This window comes from Coloeus monedula (genome assembly GCF_965178545.1).
Source record: "Coloeus monedula genome assembly, contig: HAP1_SCAFFOLD_212, whole genome shotgun sequence".
Taxonomy (NCBI): Eukaryota; Metazoa; Chordata; class Aves; order Passeriformes; family Corvidae; genus Coloeus; species Coloeus monedula.
The window spans coordinates 15,492-29,707 of NW_028120714.1; the positions used below are offsets into that span (position 1 = coordinate 15,492).

Consider the following 14,216-nt stretch of genomic DNA (forward strand, 5'->3'; position numbering starts at 1 on the left):
GCATGGGGGAGGTCACACATGCTCTGGGGGGACACACACGGCCCCTGGGGACCCCCCCTCACCTTCTCCTGCAGTGCCAGGAGGGTGAACCCCCACATGGAGCGCCCCGACCCCCAGCAGCATCTCGGGGGGTGGGTTCTGGTGGCAGCTTTGGGGGTCTGGGGGGGAGGTCGCAACTGCCCTAAAACCCCCTCCCAGCCCCACAGCCACTCCCAGACCCCTCAAACCACCCCACAGCTCCCAGCCAGGACTCCCCCAACCACTCCCTGCAATAGAAATGGCCCCAAAAGCCACAAAATCCCCTTTCCATCTCCCCAAACACACACCCAAATTGTCTCCCAGCCACACAGCCCTGCCAGCACCCAAAACTCCCTCAGAGACTGCCTCAAAATCCCCCTAAACCCCATCCCATCACTGTAAGTGGCTCCAAGGGCCACAAAAGCCCCTCCCAGTCCCCCAAGGAGCCCCCAAACCCCCTCCCACCCCCCATGGTACCGACCAGGACAGGCATGGGGAAAGGAACATCCACAGCCCAGAGCAGCTCAGGCACTTCAGCAGCGATTTGGGCACTTGGGAGGTCACACCCCAAAGGGGGAGACCCAGGCCAGGGACTGGGACACACAACCGGAATTCCTGGAGAACAGATGGGCTCAGGTGGACATGTTCTGCCCCCAGAACTACGAGATTGTGGCCCCTATCTGCCTGGCTTCATGGCTTCACAACACTCAGATCCTCCCGAATATTCCCCTGAACCCCAAATTCACCCCCAAATTCTGGTAAAATGGCACCGCTTTAGACCTCTTTGTTTAATTTATTTTTACGCCAATTTTTACTGTTTCAATGGGATTAACACAGAAATTACTTAGGCTGCAGAAGATCTCCAAGATCATCCCGGGTTGCTTGATACCACCAGAAGAAACAATTGTACAGAGTAGATGAAAATTTTAGGGTGTAAAGGTAAAAAATCAGCTCTTCCCAATGGATCTCCAATGTTGATCTGAGTCCCGATGGATGTTCCTGCCCCTGCGTTCACCCAGGTGCCTACGGGGATCCAGGAGAACGTGGAGAGCACCAGCCAGGGCTCTTCCCAACCTGGATCACAGGGAATGTGGGTCACCAGGGCTCTGCCAAACGTGACTCCTCTGATGGGAGATGGAGTTGGAGCAGAGGACAAAGCTCTTCCCACAGTCGGGGCACTCGCAGGGCTTCCCTTAGTGGTGCCTCCGTTGGTGTCTGGTCAAGGTAGAGCTCTGTGAGAAGCTCTTCCCACACTGGGGACACTCGTAGGGCCTCTCCCCGGTGTGGATGCGCTGGTGGGTGATGAGGTGGGAGTTTCGTTTGAAGCCCTCCCTGCAGTCGGGGCAGCGGAAGGGCCTCTCATCCGTGTGAATCCGCTGGTGCAGGAGGAGAGTGGTGCTGGTCTGAAACCTCTTCCCACACTGGGGACACTCGTAGGGCCTCTCCCCGGTGTGGATGCGCCGGTGCTTGATGAGGTCAGAGTTGTACCTAAAGCCCTTCCTGCATTCGGGGCAGCGGAAGGGCCTCGCATCCGTGTGAATCCGCTGGTGCCGGAGGAGACTGGAGCTGGTCTGAAACCTCTTCCCACACTCCCCACACTCGTAGGGCCTCTCCCCGGTGTGGATCATCTGGTGGCGGATCAGGTGGCAGCTGTACCTGAAGCTCTTCCCACATTCCCCACACGTGTGGAGCTTCTCCCCATTGTGAAGCTGCTCATGAACCACCAGCTCTGACCTCTGGCTGCATCTCCGGCCGCCTTCCCCGCACAGGGTGGGTCTTTGCTCCTCAGAGCACCCTGGGCTGCGTTTGCAGCCCCTCCTCCTGCGGGATCTCCGGGGCTTTTCCTCCCCGTTGGATTCCAGCGCCGTGGAGCCGCTCAAAACGGCCTCTTCCACCAGGTTCTGCCGCGGGGATTTGTCCTCCCTGGGCCCCGTGCTCAGCTCCTTGTCTGGGGAGGAAGGACAAGGAGAGGATGGGATTTGCCTCCGTGCCACAGGGAAGGGGAAGGAGATCCCCCCAGTCCGTCCCCGGCAGGACGGCGTCGGCAGCGGGGTTGTCCTGCAGCCGGGGGCGATGCTGGGCTGGGAGATGGAGCAGGAGAGAGGGGAAAGGGGCACTGACTTCCTCCTCACCTGCCTGGGGCTCCCGGGGCATCTTCCTCTTCCTCACAGCCTCCTCCTCCATCTGGCCAAGGGCTGGGAATGGGAAATCCTGGTCTGGGGAAAACAAGGGATGAGCACGTTGAGTTTAAGGTCCCTCTGCCCAAGTCCATCTCTAGAAGTCACTGGGCACTGTGTGTCCATAAAAATCTGCTCTGAAAAAGCCTCTCAGGAGTTCCCTGTCTCTTGTCTCTCCCCTTTGGTGTTTGGGGGTTCCCCCTGTCCCAGCTGCTGGGGTCCCTCTTTTATTGGGGTCCCCCTCTCTCCTTGGTCTCCACCCTCCCCAGGCTGCTGGGAGTCCCAGGAATCCAAAAGCTCCCCTCTTTGGTCTTCCCACTTAGGGACGCTGGGGGTTATGGGGTCCCCAGGTCCCTTCTCCCCTTATTCTCTGCTTCGGGGTGCAGGGGGTCCAAGGAGTCCCCCCTCCCCCTCTCCAGGCTGTTGAGGGTCCCGCGAATGGCGGCGCTCCCCCCTCTCTGGGCTCCCCACTTTGGGGCCCTGGGGGTCACAGGGGTTCGCTCCTCCAGACTGCCAGGGCTCCCCTGCTCCCGGTACTGCCCCTCTCTGCTCGTCCCACTCTGGGGCTCCCGAGGTTCCCCCTCCGGCTCTCCCAAGGGGTCCCGCAGCCCCCTGGCTCCGGGCTGGAGGTGGCCGTGCCTGACCCACAAGCATGGGGTGGACCTGACATCCCACCACCCCCCACTGAGGCTCTGCCAGCAGCCAGCACAGGGACCCCCCAAAAACACTGCCTGGGGACCCCCCAGTATCCCCTCAAGGGGCACCTACACCTCAGCTCTGGACTCCTGCAAGATCCAAACATCCCCCCCACAAACACCGGCCCAGGGACTCCCCAGGATATTTGGGCCAAGCTCCCCCTCCCCATCACCTGTGGGATGGGGGGGTCGATGCTCCTTGGGGTGAGGGGCCTGCAAATTCTGGGACCGCTGGACCCACGAGCTCCCTCCTCTTCCTCCACCTTCTTCTCGTCTTCCTTCATCTGTCCTCCTCCTTCTCCCTAATCCCACCTCCTGCTCCTCCTCTCTCCATCCTTTCTCCTGCTTCTTCTTCCCCCCTTCTTCTCTTCCATCCCTCCTCCCCTGTTCCCCAAGCCCCTCACATCCCACGGGAGGAATGGGAATGGAGCCAGGACAGGTCGGGATGGGCAGTGCAGGGCTCTGGGCTGCTCCCACGCCCTGGGGTAACCTGGCCAAGGGAAAAGATGCAAAATTGGTGGGTGGAGATAAAAACTTGGTGTTGTGGTCACCCTGGGTGGGGACTTCCACCCCTCTGGTCTCATGTCAGGATGGAGAGGGGAGCGGGGAATGCAGAGACTGATGGGAGATCCCAAGGGATTTTAGGGGCAGGACGAGGGCTGCTGTGAGTTCTTGTTGGGAGAGGTCAGCCCGGAGACCCCAGAGTGTTCCCAGGGCCCTGGGATGGAGAGTTGTCACCACCTTCTGCTTCAGGTGGTGGTTCTAGAGGGACCTGGGCTCCTTGGGGCTCTTCCTGCAGCCGAGAACTTGTAGGGACCCTCCTCCAGGTGGCTCCTCCAGGTGTTCCAGGGGCTTGGGGCTCACAGTGAAGCCCTTCCCAGAGTCTGGGCATCCATAGGGGCTCCCCAGTGTGGATCCCCTGGTGTCTGGGGAGGCTGGAGCTCCTATGAAAGCTTTTCCTGCCCTCCTGGCCCCTGTAGGGTCTCTCTCCTCTGAGATGGCACCTCTGGGCAAAGCTTGGGCAGACACAGGACTTCTCCCCCACTTGGATCCTGTGCTGGGAGATCAGCTCCGTGCTCCGGCCAAAGCTCTTCCCACAGGAGATCAGTCCCCTGCAATGATGGCAACTTTGGGCTTCTCCAGAACCCCTCCCACTCCTCTGGAGGTCCCACCCCCCATCTTTCCCCTCCTCCACCCTTTTCCCATCATCCCCCAATCCTCATCCACCAACGGACCCCACGAAGGGGAAGGGTCCCACTCCCTTTTTCCTCCCTCTCTCCAATATCCCCCTCTCCTTTCTCATCCTCCCCCAAAGCCTCCGTGTCCCACGTACCTGGTTTGGGGCTCTCAGTTCCCTCTCCCACTCAGTTTGGGGAGTCCGATCCCCTTTTCACTGCTCTCCCCCTACTTCCAATGGGTCCCCCCTTTTCCCCCCCTCCCCTCACCCCAGTGCTCCGCGCCCGCGGCCGGGGGGGCTCCCAGCACCACCAGTGCCACCAGTGCGGCCCCAGCTGCCCCCACACGCCCCATGCCCAGCGCCGGGCGCTGCCCACAGCCCCAAAGCAGCCGCGCTGTGCCCTGGGGGGTCCCCAGAGCGGCCCCGCCCCGCACGGCACTGGGAGCACCAGTCCGGACCAGTGCGGAGCGCGGGCGGGCGGCATCAGCCGTGCCCGGGCAGGGCCGGGCCCCGCGGGGCTCCCGCCCGCACTCGGCCCCCGCCGGGACAGCGCGGGGGGGCCCGGCCTGGCCGCCCCCACCTCCCCCTCCCCAAATTCCGCTCCGGGGGGCGCTGGCGGCGGGGGGGGCTCAGCTGGGGCCAGAGCTGCCGGAGCCACGTGTCCCCCGCTGCCGGCACCACCCCCTCAGGATTAGGGGTGCCCCAAAACTCCCTCCGAGCTGCCGGATACCCCGCACGCCCCTCAGGAGTGGGGTCCCCCCGGCCTCATCATCCCCAACCTTCGGCTGCCTCAGCCCAGGCCCCATCCCGCCCATCCCCCTCCGCCACACTTCATCCCACCCCCCAATCCACATCCCACCCTTCCCGGGCCCCATCCCGCCCCATCCCATTTCTCCCGGCAGCCGCCACCGGGACCCCAAAAACCCCGCGTGCCGGGGGCTCCCCAATATCCCCCAAGGGGCATTTGCGACTCACATTTGGAGCCCTGTAAGATCCAAACATCCGCCTCCCCCCCCGCCCCACCAAACCCCCTTCCCCCAGGAACCAACAAAGATATTTGGAGCTCGGTGCTGGAGTCCTCCAAGCTCCAAAAATCCCCTCTCCCAAAACAACCCCAGGCACCGCCCGAGATATTTGGGGCGAGCCCCTCCCCGGTCACCTGCGGGATGGGGGGACCGCTGCCCCCAGAGCCGAGAGCTGCGGACACAGAGAGCGATGGATGCACGTGGAGGCTCCTCTTGGAGGCTCCTCTTCCTTCATCCTCTGTCCCGCCTCCTCTGTCCTGCCTCCTCTGTCCCGCCTCTTCCTCCCGCCCCTCCCCCTTTATCCCTCCTCTTCCTCCCGCTCCTGCTCCTCCATCTGTCCTCCGTCCAGCAGCTCCGCTGCCGCCCCCAACCCTCGGGCTGGACCGTGGGGTCTGGGACACAGCCCCGTGCTGGGGGGCAGAGCCGCTGCTGGGGCCATCGCTGTGTCCAGGGCATCCTTTGTGGCCCTCGGGCAGCTCCAGGCTCCCGAGGGCTCCCCGAGGGTTTCTGTGGCTGTCCCTGCTCCCCAAATCTGTCGCGTTTAATGCCCAAACGCGGCAGCCCCGTGCCCTGTGGCAGCAGCCGGTGCCAGGACACAGCCCCGGGAGCTGCGCTAATGCCCGGCCGTGCCCAGGAGGGACTGAGGGGAGGGGACTTCATAAGGATCCCCCCTCTGCGCCCCTGGCTGCGCACGGAAAGGTTCTTTAGTGCATGGGAGCGATTTTCCGGGATTTCTGGGCTCGGCGGGGTCGAGGCGGCGGCAGCGGGAGCCGCGGGGCCCGGCCCGTGGGGGCGGCCGGGCTGGAAAAGTGCGCGGGGCGCCAGCGCGGTGCCCGAGGGCTGAGCGGAGCTGACGGGAACAAGCCCCGGAGCCCCCCGGTGCCCGAGGGCTGAGCGGAGCTGACGGGAACAAGCCCCGGAGCCCCCCGGTGCCCGAGGGCTGAGCGGAGCTGACGGGAACAAGCCCCGGAACCCCCCGGTGCCCGAGGGCTGAGCGGAGCTGACGGGAACAAGCCCCGGAACCCCCCGGTGCCCGAGGGCTGAGCGGAGCTGACGGGAACAAGCCCCGGAACCCCCCGGTGCCCGAGGGCTGAGCGGAGCTGACGGGAACAAGCCCCGGAACCCCCCGGTGCCCGAGGGCTGAGCGGAGCTGACGGGAACAAGCCCCGGAGCCCCCCGGTGCCCGAGGGCTGAGCGGAGCTGACGGGAACAAGCCCCGGAGCCCCCCGGTGCCCGAGGGCTGAGCGGAGCTGACGGGAACAAGCCCCGGAACCCCCCGGTGCCCGAGGGCTGAGCGGAGCTGACGGGAACAAGCCCCGGAACCCCCCGGTGCCCGAGGGCTGAGCGGAGCTGACGGGAACAAGCCCCGGAGCCCCCCGGTGCCCGAGGGCTGAGCGGAGCTGACGGGAACAAGCCCCGGAACCCCCCGGTGCCCGAGGGCTGAGCGGAGCTGACGGGAACAAGCCCCGGAACCCCCCGGTGCCCGAGGGCTGAGCGGAGCTGACGGGAACACCCCGCTCGTCTCCGCCGCTCGAAGCCGCTTCCCCGGCTCCGGCTGCCGCCGCCGCCCGGCCCCGGCGCGGTCCCGCGGGGTCGCCGCTCTTCGCGCAGCTGGAGGGGCTCGATCCGAGCCGCGCCCCGCCCGTCCCTCGCTGCGGCTCTTGCGGTGACACGGAGCGGCCGAGACCCCGCGCTGCTGCCCCGACGCTCCCTCGCTGCAGCTCTTTCAGTCACTGCGCAGCCGCCACTCCCCGTGCGCTTCTTCTAGAATTTATTATTCCATTCTCCTTCTTTTATTCCATTCGCACCTCCCATCCCACGCCCTCCGCTGCGGCTCTTTCAGCGCCGGGCTCCTCGCCGGTGTCTCGGTGCAGCTCCTTCAGTGCCACGGGCCGGCGGAGACGCCCCTCGCTGCGGCTCCTTCAGGGGCCCGGGGCGGCTCCAAAGGGCTCCGTCGCCGCCGCTCCCCGAGGCCTCCCCGCTGCTGCCGGGGATCGGACACCGCAGGCGGCCCCGGCCCCTGGATTTGGGACGGAGCGAATCAGAACTGGAGAGTGAGGAGGAAAATAAACCCTGGTACAGAACCTTCCCCCGACCTCTTTCTCCTTGCCGGAGTTCACTTTATCCCCGGCTCCTCCCTGCTGTGCCCAGCGGGGCAGGGAGAAGGGATGGGAGTCGCGGTCAGTTCGTGCCGCTGCTTCCCTTCGGGGACAGGAATCCTTCCGTGCTCCGGCGCGGGGTCCCTCCCATGGGGTCAGTCCCTGCCCTGGCCAGCGGGGGGTCCCTCCCATGGGGTCAGTCCCTGCCCTGGCCAGCGCGGGGTCCCTCCCCAGCCGTGCGGTCACTCCCCGGCCCGGCCCTGAGGCGCGGGGCAGTCGCGGGGCAGCCGCGCTCCGGCCCCGTCAGCGGCACCGCCGCTTCGTGCCGGGCAGGAGCGGCAGAAGGAGCCGGGCGGCGGCGGGGGCTGAATCCCGGCAGCAGCGAGGAGGAAGAAGAGGAAGAAGAGGAAGGGGCCGTGCCAGCTTCTGTGGAAGGCCCCGTACCCTTCCCGCGGCGGCTGCGGCGGCAGCCGTGGGGGCTCCTGGTGCTGCCCCGAGCCCGCAGAGCAGGGGAGCGTTTGCTTATGGCTGGAGCCGATGCTAAAGTTCCTGTTGGGCTGCCTTAGACACTTGGGGCAAGGCATTCCTTCCAACCTGGGCCACTTGGGGTGGGCTGGGGGCAGCCCCGGGGCAGGTGGCAGCGTGTGCAAGGGCCCTTTGTGACACGGTGCAGCATGGTCACCGTGGGATGGAACGGGACAGGGTGTCCCGGGGCCCTTTGTGACTCGTGCTGACATAGGGGCTGGCGGCGACGCGGCCACGCCACAGTGCTCGGAGCACGCGACGGGACAGGACGGGACAGAGCGGTGCCGTGAGGAGCCCCCGCACAGCGCACTCGATCCTCGCTGACCCGGAGCTTTTCCGAGGCGTTATTCCTGCAGGTGACCTCGAGGCCAGACCACAGGACTTGGTGACCTGTGGCCTTCTTGAGGCTTCTCTTTTGCAGGTGCCCTCGAGGGCAGACCATGGGACTTGGTGCCCTGGAGCTTTTCTGAGGCATCTGCCATCCCTGTGGCCGGTGCCCTCAAGGCCAGACCGTTGGCTTTGCTGACCATAATCCTTGACGAGGAGTCTCCTGTCCTTGTGGCAGGAGCCCTCTGAGACCAGGCTGCAGGACTTGCTGTCCTGTAGCCTTCCTGAGGCTTCTCTGCTGCTGGTGCCTTCAAGGCACAAGTGCAGGACTTGTTCACTCAGAGCTTTCCCAAGGAATCTCTCTTGAAGGTGCCCTCGAGGCCAGACTGTGGCATGGCAGGCAGATTCCGTCGCCTGTTCAAGGTGTTCAGGGGGAAAAAAGGCCCTGGAGCTGCCCCAGCACAACAGCCTGAAGAGCTGGAGCAGTTCCAGCCACGGCAGGACGGTGAGTGACAGAGCTGGGCCACAGGGCTGATGGTGGCAGCCAGCTTGGCACCATCCCATCCCATCCCATCCCATCCCATCCCATCCCATCCCATCCCATCCCATCCCATCCCATCCCATCCCATCCCACCCCATCCCATCCCACCCCATCCCACCCCATCCCATCCCATCCCATCCCATCCCATCCCATCCCATCCCATGCCCTCCCGTCCCGTCCCGTCCCATCCCATCGCATCCCTGGAGAACAGGCCCATGGATAGGATGGAAGAGGGGCCGGGCCAGACCCCCCGCAGCAGCCATGCTCCATGCCCTGGGCATCCCGGGGCTGTCCCTGCCTGGGGAGCGCAGGGCTGGGCTGCGTTCTCCGGCCTCTCCTGCAGCCCCTCAGCTCTGGCTGCGCTCGCTCTTTGCCAGATGCAGCCCCGGACCGGACACAAGAGCAGGACCGTGCCCACGGCCGCTTCCGGAGAACAGTGCAGGTACCTGCAGCCATCCCCACCTGGGCTGGGCCTGCTGTCGCTGCTCAGCCGAGCACCGCGCCTGGAGCACCCCTTGGAACATCCCTCCCTTTCCTGTCCTTTGTTCTCCTGCAGATGTTCCGGAAGTTCATCCACATTCGGCGTGGAAAGACCAGCACCACAGCAACTGAGGGCACAGCTGAGCCTGACTCTGGGCTGACCGAGCTCCAGGCAGAGCCTGATGTCAGCCCAGATATCACTGCACCCTCAGAAGACTCTGACAGTCCAATGAATGATCACAGAGTGAAGACTGACGTGGCAGTGACTGAGGACATGGCCATCACAAACACCGACACTGGAGAGACTCAGGGCATCCCAAATACTGACACTACGCCCATTCCCACTGGGATTCATGCTCCTGAACTGGGTTATTTCAAGGAGAGTGCTGATTCTTCTCAGCAGCAGGTAAGCAGCCTGGGGTCAGGGCTGGAGACTCCAAGGATTGTGTGCCCCCTCAAGCCACAGCTGCTGGGCCCCCTCAGCCTGAGACCAGAACAGTGAGTCGAGAAGGGAAGCATTTCTTGGGGGCAGCTGGGGAAGTTGCTCCCTTGGACAGTGCTCCAAGTCTTCCCCATGCCTCCTCCAGGTGCCAGCCACGGTGAGGAACATTCACCAGAGTCTTGGGTCCCATGTCACTGTGGGTGCCAGGCTGGGCTTTAACCTTCTGAGGCTGGCTGAAGAGCACCCCGCTGATGTGGTGCTGACCCTCCTGCGCTGTGCCCCATCGTGCGACAGGTACGGGGCCCAGCTGCCTTGAGAGCTCGGGGCTCACCAGCCCTTAGGGCCCATCACCCTGTGCCGCCTGTCCAATGGGGTCTGCCAGACAGGCGGAGAGCTGCAGGACCCTCGGGCCCCTCTGTTTCCTGAGCCTGCTGCCATGCTCCCTCCCTGCCCCTCAGGGCACCGGGGCTCTGTCACCTGGGCCCCCACAGCTGCACAGGGCATGGTACTGTGACTGAGACGCCCCTGACTCAGAGCTCCGATCCCACAGAGCTGCCACAATGATGTGGAGACTCCTAGGCTTGTCAGGCAGCACAACTGGAGAAGGTGCTGCCAACACTGCTCTGTGTGATGGAGGACTGGCCTCTGCACAGCATGTGCACCTCTGATGGGGACGACACACCTGTCCTTGCCCTGGCTGTGAGTTTCTGGAACTGGCCTTTGCTTGCCCCCAAGCTGCCTCTCCAGTAGCTCTCCATCCTCTCCCTGCCTCAAGCACTGGGTGAAACCTGGGCTAGGGGCAGGCTCAGGGGGCACCAGGCCCGGTGCTCCCCCTGCGTCTCCCCTCGGGCCCTGCCACATGGACAGCTCGGCACCGAGCGCTGTCTCGGGCTGCTTCTTTTGCAGGCAACTCTGGGGCTGTGGGTGATTGTCCAGGTGCCTCGGTGCCACGAGGCAGTGAACCTTTACTCCTCCCGCATCTTTGTGGCTCTGCTCTCCCATGTTGTCATCACCACACAGCAGATGCCAGAGGAAGTTGATCACTTCTGGAGAGCGTGCCGGGAGGAACACCGCCTTCCCAGCAACCCCAACAGGTCCCAGTCCTCCTGTCCTTCCCATGCCCTTGTGGCCAGCGCCAGTGCTCCCAGTGTGACCTGGGCTTTGCTCTGCACACAGGTTTGCAGTGCAGGCCATGAAGGCTCTGCTCTGTCGACTGCGCTGTGACAATGAGGTGGTGGCGATGGAGCGCAAGCGTGGCTGGGACACGCTGCTGTGTGCTGACACCCAGCACTATGCAGTGGGGCTGCTGGCCAGGTGAGACCCCCTTCTCCCCACTGCCCCCGGCACTTGTGCCCTGTGCCCGCGGTGCCCCACACAGTCCTTGTGGCCATGGGCCAGAGGGCCTGGTCAATGAGGGATGGCCAAGGACGCTGGAAAAGGCTGGAGAAGGGTGCTCAGGAGCAGCCACCTCCCAGAGCACCCACATCCCCTGCAGGGATGCTGGGGAAAGACCAGACCTCTGTGAGTCAGTCCTGAGAGATGTTTGCCCCCCCAGCTCACAGCCTTGATGCCTTTTTCCCTCTGCCAGAGAGATGCGCTGGGTCTCCCTTCCCATGTGTTCTGGGATTGCACTCCGCCTGCTTGGGCTGCTGAGCAGGGAGGAGCCACGCTGGGATCTGCCCTTCCTGGCATTCCTTGTGGAGGTGAGCCTGACGGCCAGCGCTGCCTCGCTGAGCTGCCTCCCGCCTCTCTGCCCTCTCGTAGCCGCAGCTGCCTGGGACGTGCCCGCGCCCTGCGCTGCTGCCTGGGCCCAGCCCTGGGCGGTTCCGGGCTCCTGCCGGCCGGCTCCCCTGTCACTGCCCTGTGCCTTTCAGCTCCTCGAGTGCCTGGACTTGAGGGAATGCGGTGACAGTGTCCTGGAGATGATGTCCAGGTACCTGCTGAGCGAGTGCACGCAGAGATGTCGCCTGGCACTCAGAGGCCTCGTGGTGCTCAGCAAGGATCCCGCGATGGTGAGAAGGCGGCAGCGGCTGAAGCTGCGCTGGGGAAAGCAGTCACATGGGCTTGGCTGGGCTTCAGGAGCTGAGGCAGCTGCTCCCAGCTCTCCTGCCTCCCGGCTCAGCTGCCCCAGTGCTTCAGGACAGGCCTTTGGCCTCTGGGCCCTGCGGCAGCAGGGTGGGCTTGCAGGGCCAGGGTGGTGTAGGCAGTGCAGCCGTTCATGGCTTCACAGCACAGCCTTGTGTTCCACACAGGCCAGAAGAATGGGCAGCCTGTCTCAACGGCTTGTGGAGCTGCTGGGCGATGCAGATGGAGAGGTGGTCAGGATGTCCCTCTCTGTGTTCATGAATGTGCTGGAGAACAAAGACATCCTGGTATCCAGCACCACCGCCCCGAAACTGGCTGAGGCGCTCCTGCCACTCTTTGAAAATGTAAGGCTCTGTGCCCCCAGCCATAGGCTGGGGTGCTACCTGCAAAACTTCAAGCCTTATGGATTTTCAGGCCTTCTCCTTGGGGAACCTGGAGTAATTGATCTTAGGGTCTTATCTTTTTCCACCAGGACAACAGCCATGTGCAGCTGTTCTCCATTCACCTCTTCGGCAAGGTGATGGAGTTGGTAGTGGAGGAGGGAAAAAAGTCCCTGGAGAGGATTGTGAGCCAGAGCCTGCTCCTGCTCTTCTTGCACTGCCATGAGGAGAACCACCACGTGGCAGAGGTGAGGTTTTGTGTGATGCTGCTGCATCCCAAGGACGGGGCTCAGCTGCCTCCTGCTCTGATACCTCCTGGGCTCCAGCATCCTCCTGGCCTTGGAACAGGGACACGAGTCCTGTGCCCTGGGCTGCGGTGCCATCTCTGTGCCTCTGCTGCTCTCCAGGCCTCGATGGAAACTCTTCTTTGTGCGGCCGGGTTCCTGAAGAGGAGGAATCTCAAGCAACTGCTGAAGAAGGAGCAGCTGTTGACGTTCGCCGAGTGCCTGGTAAAGCCTGACTGGAGAAGCCTGAGGCACAGCCTGGAGAAGCCCAGTGTGTGGGGCTGGCAGCTGTGCCCCTGCCCAGTGCTGCACCAGGGGCGCCAGCCTGCGCCCCACACGCTGCTCCCTTCCCCGGGCTCTGCTCCAGGCTCCTGTGGCCCCGAGCCGGGAGCCGATGGAGCCCCGGCCCCGCTGGGCTGTGGCGCGGGGCGGCACCGCGGCTCCCCGGGCAGCAGCCGGCCCTCGGCCCCCTCCAGAGCCCGGCGCCAGCGGCTGCTGGCCGGGCCTCGGGGCCGTGCGGGCAGGGGAGGCCAGGGCTGGGCGCAGAGAGCCCGGCCAAGGGGCTGAGCCCGCGCCAACCCTTCCCTCCTGGCGCTCTCTGCAGCTGGCAGAGGACAGGAGCCGAGCGGCCGAGCGCCTGCACCAGGCGCTGCCGTTCGTGGAGAGCCCGCAGGAGTCGCTGCGAGAGGCGGCCGTCAGGTTCATCGGTGAGCCACGGGCCCGGGGCCCCTCCCCGCCCCGCCGCAGCTCGGCCCCAGCCCCGGCTGCTGCCCCGGCAGCGGGATCCGGGCCCGGGGCCGTGGAGCCCCGCCTGCCCTCGGGGCCGCTGCCGCCCTCTCGCAGCCGTGCCCTCGGGCGTCAGGATGCGGCGAGGGCCCGGGCTGAGCCCTGCCGGGGCAGGAGAGCGTGTGGCCACGGGGCTGGCAGCGCCGCTGCGAGGGAGCCGTGCCGCGGGGCCGTGACCGCCTCTGTGCTCCCAGGGACTGCCAGGGTGTTCTTGAGGGGGCACAAGGAAGAGCTCCAGGTCCTCAGTGAGGGTGAGTGAGGGCAGCGGGGGCTGGCGGGGGCGAGCTGCAATGCCTGGCTCGGGAGCCGCAATCCCTGCCCTGGCTGTGGGGGCTTTGCTCCAAGTGTGGACTCGGGGTGACGTGGGCAGAGCACAGAGAGGTTTCAGGGACACGGTGGGGAGCTTCATGGCCAGCACCTTCTGGCTGATCTCCTGTGCCCCTGCTGTCTTCTGGCCATGGCAGGAGCTGGGTGAGATGGCCCTGGCAGGAAGGTCTGCTTGGATTCCCGCAGATCCAGGCTCTGACCGTGGCTCTGTTCCTGTCTCTTCCAGCCCTTCAAGCCCTGAGGAGAGACGACAGCCCTTCCCAGACAAACATCGTAGTTCAGAAAATATTCAAGGAAAGTGCTGCTGAACTACGTTCATCTGCTGGCTCAGAACCAGAGTCCCTTTAAGCCCTCCAGATATCCTGGAAGATGAGACCATCTGGAGACTAGAGTAGAGCAGTTGGAGCTCCAGGCACAGCTGATGCTGGTCACAGCTGAGCCTGTGGAAAGCTCCCATAGCTCCTGCCCTCTCCCTCCCTTTTGACAGCTCCATCCCTCCAGCCCTCAGACCCTGCCCATCCCCTTTTTCCCTCCCAGCTCATCCCTTCGCTTCGCCTCCTATTAATAAACAGTTTGGCTTCTTCACTTGACCTGCATCTCTGTGGTGCTGAAGCAGCCCAAAACCTGAGCCCTGGGACACACAGGCCCCTCCTGCCGCTCTCTTCCGTGCTATTACTGCAACCCTAGGGAATATCACCGTGTCCCGCAGCCGTAGGGAGGAGGAGAGAAGATCCAGCAGGCAGGAACTGTGCAGCAAGATTGATTTATTTAACTATTTTACAAACTCTTTTATAGACCTTTTTCTTCATAGTCTAATTGGACAAAGGATCAGCCACCCCTTGGGGTGA

At 64.3% G+C, this 14,216-nt stretch overlaps 1 protein-coding gene across 1 annotated transcript; it reads left to right on the plus strand.

Annotated features, from left to right (window-relative positions):
- Positions 1-8,436: 8,436 nt before the first annotated feature.
- LOC309585747 (maestro heat-like repeat-containing protein family member 7) lies at positions 8,437-13,716 on the plus strand (the record flags this gene model as incomplete). The annotated part of the gene is made up of 12 exons (XM_082303626.1): positions 8,437-8,548; positions 8,962-9,026; positions 9,141-9,470; positions 9,652-9,800; positions 10,683-10,820; positions 11,095-11,209; positions 11,381-11,518; positions 11,759-11,935; positions 12,064-12,219; positions 12,379-12,480; positions 12,860-12,962; positions 13,595-13,716. The coding sequence occupies 12 exons, from the start codon at positions 8,437-8,439 to the stop codon at positions 13,714-13,716; spliced, it is 1,707 nt and encodes a 568-aa protein (XP_082159752.1).
- Between the last annotated feature and the right edge of the window lie 500 nt (positions 13,717-14,216).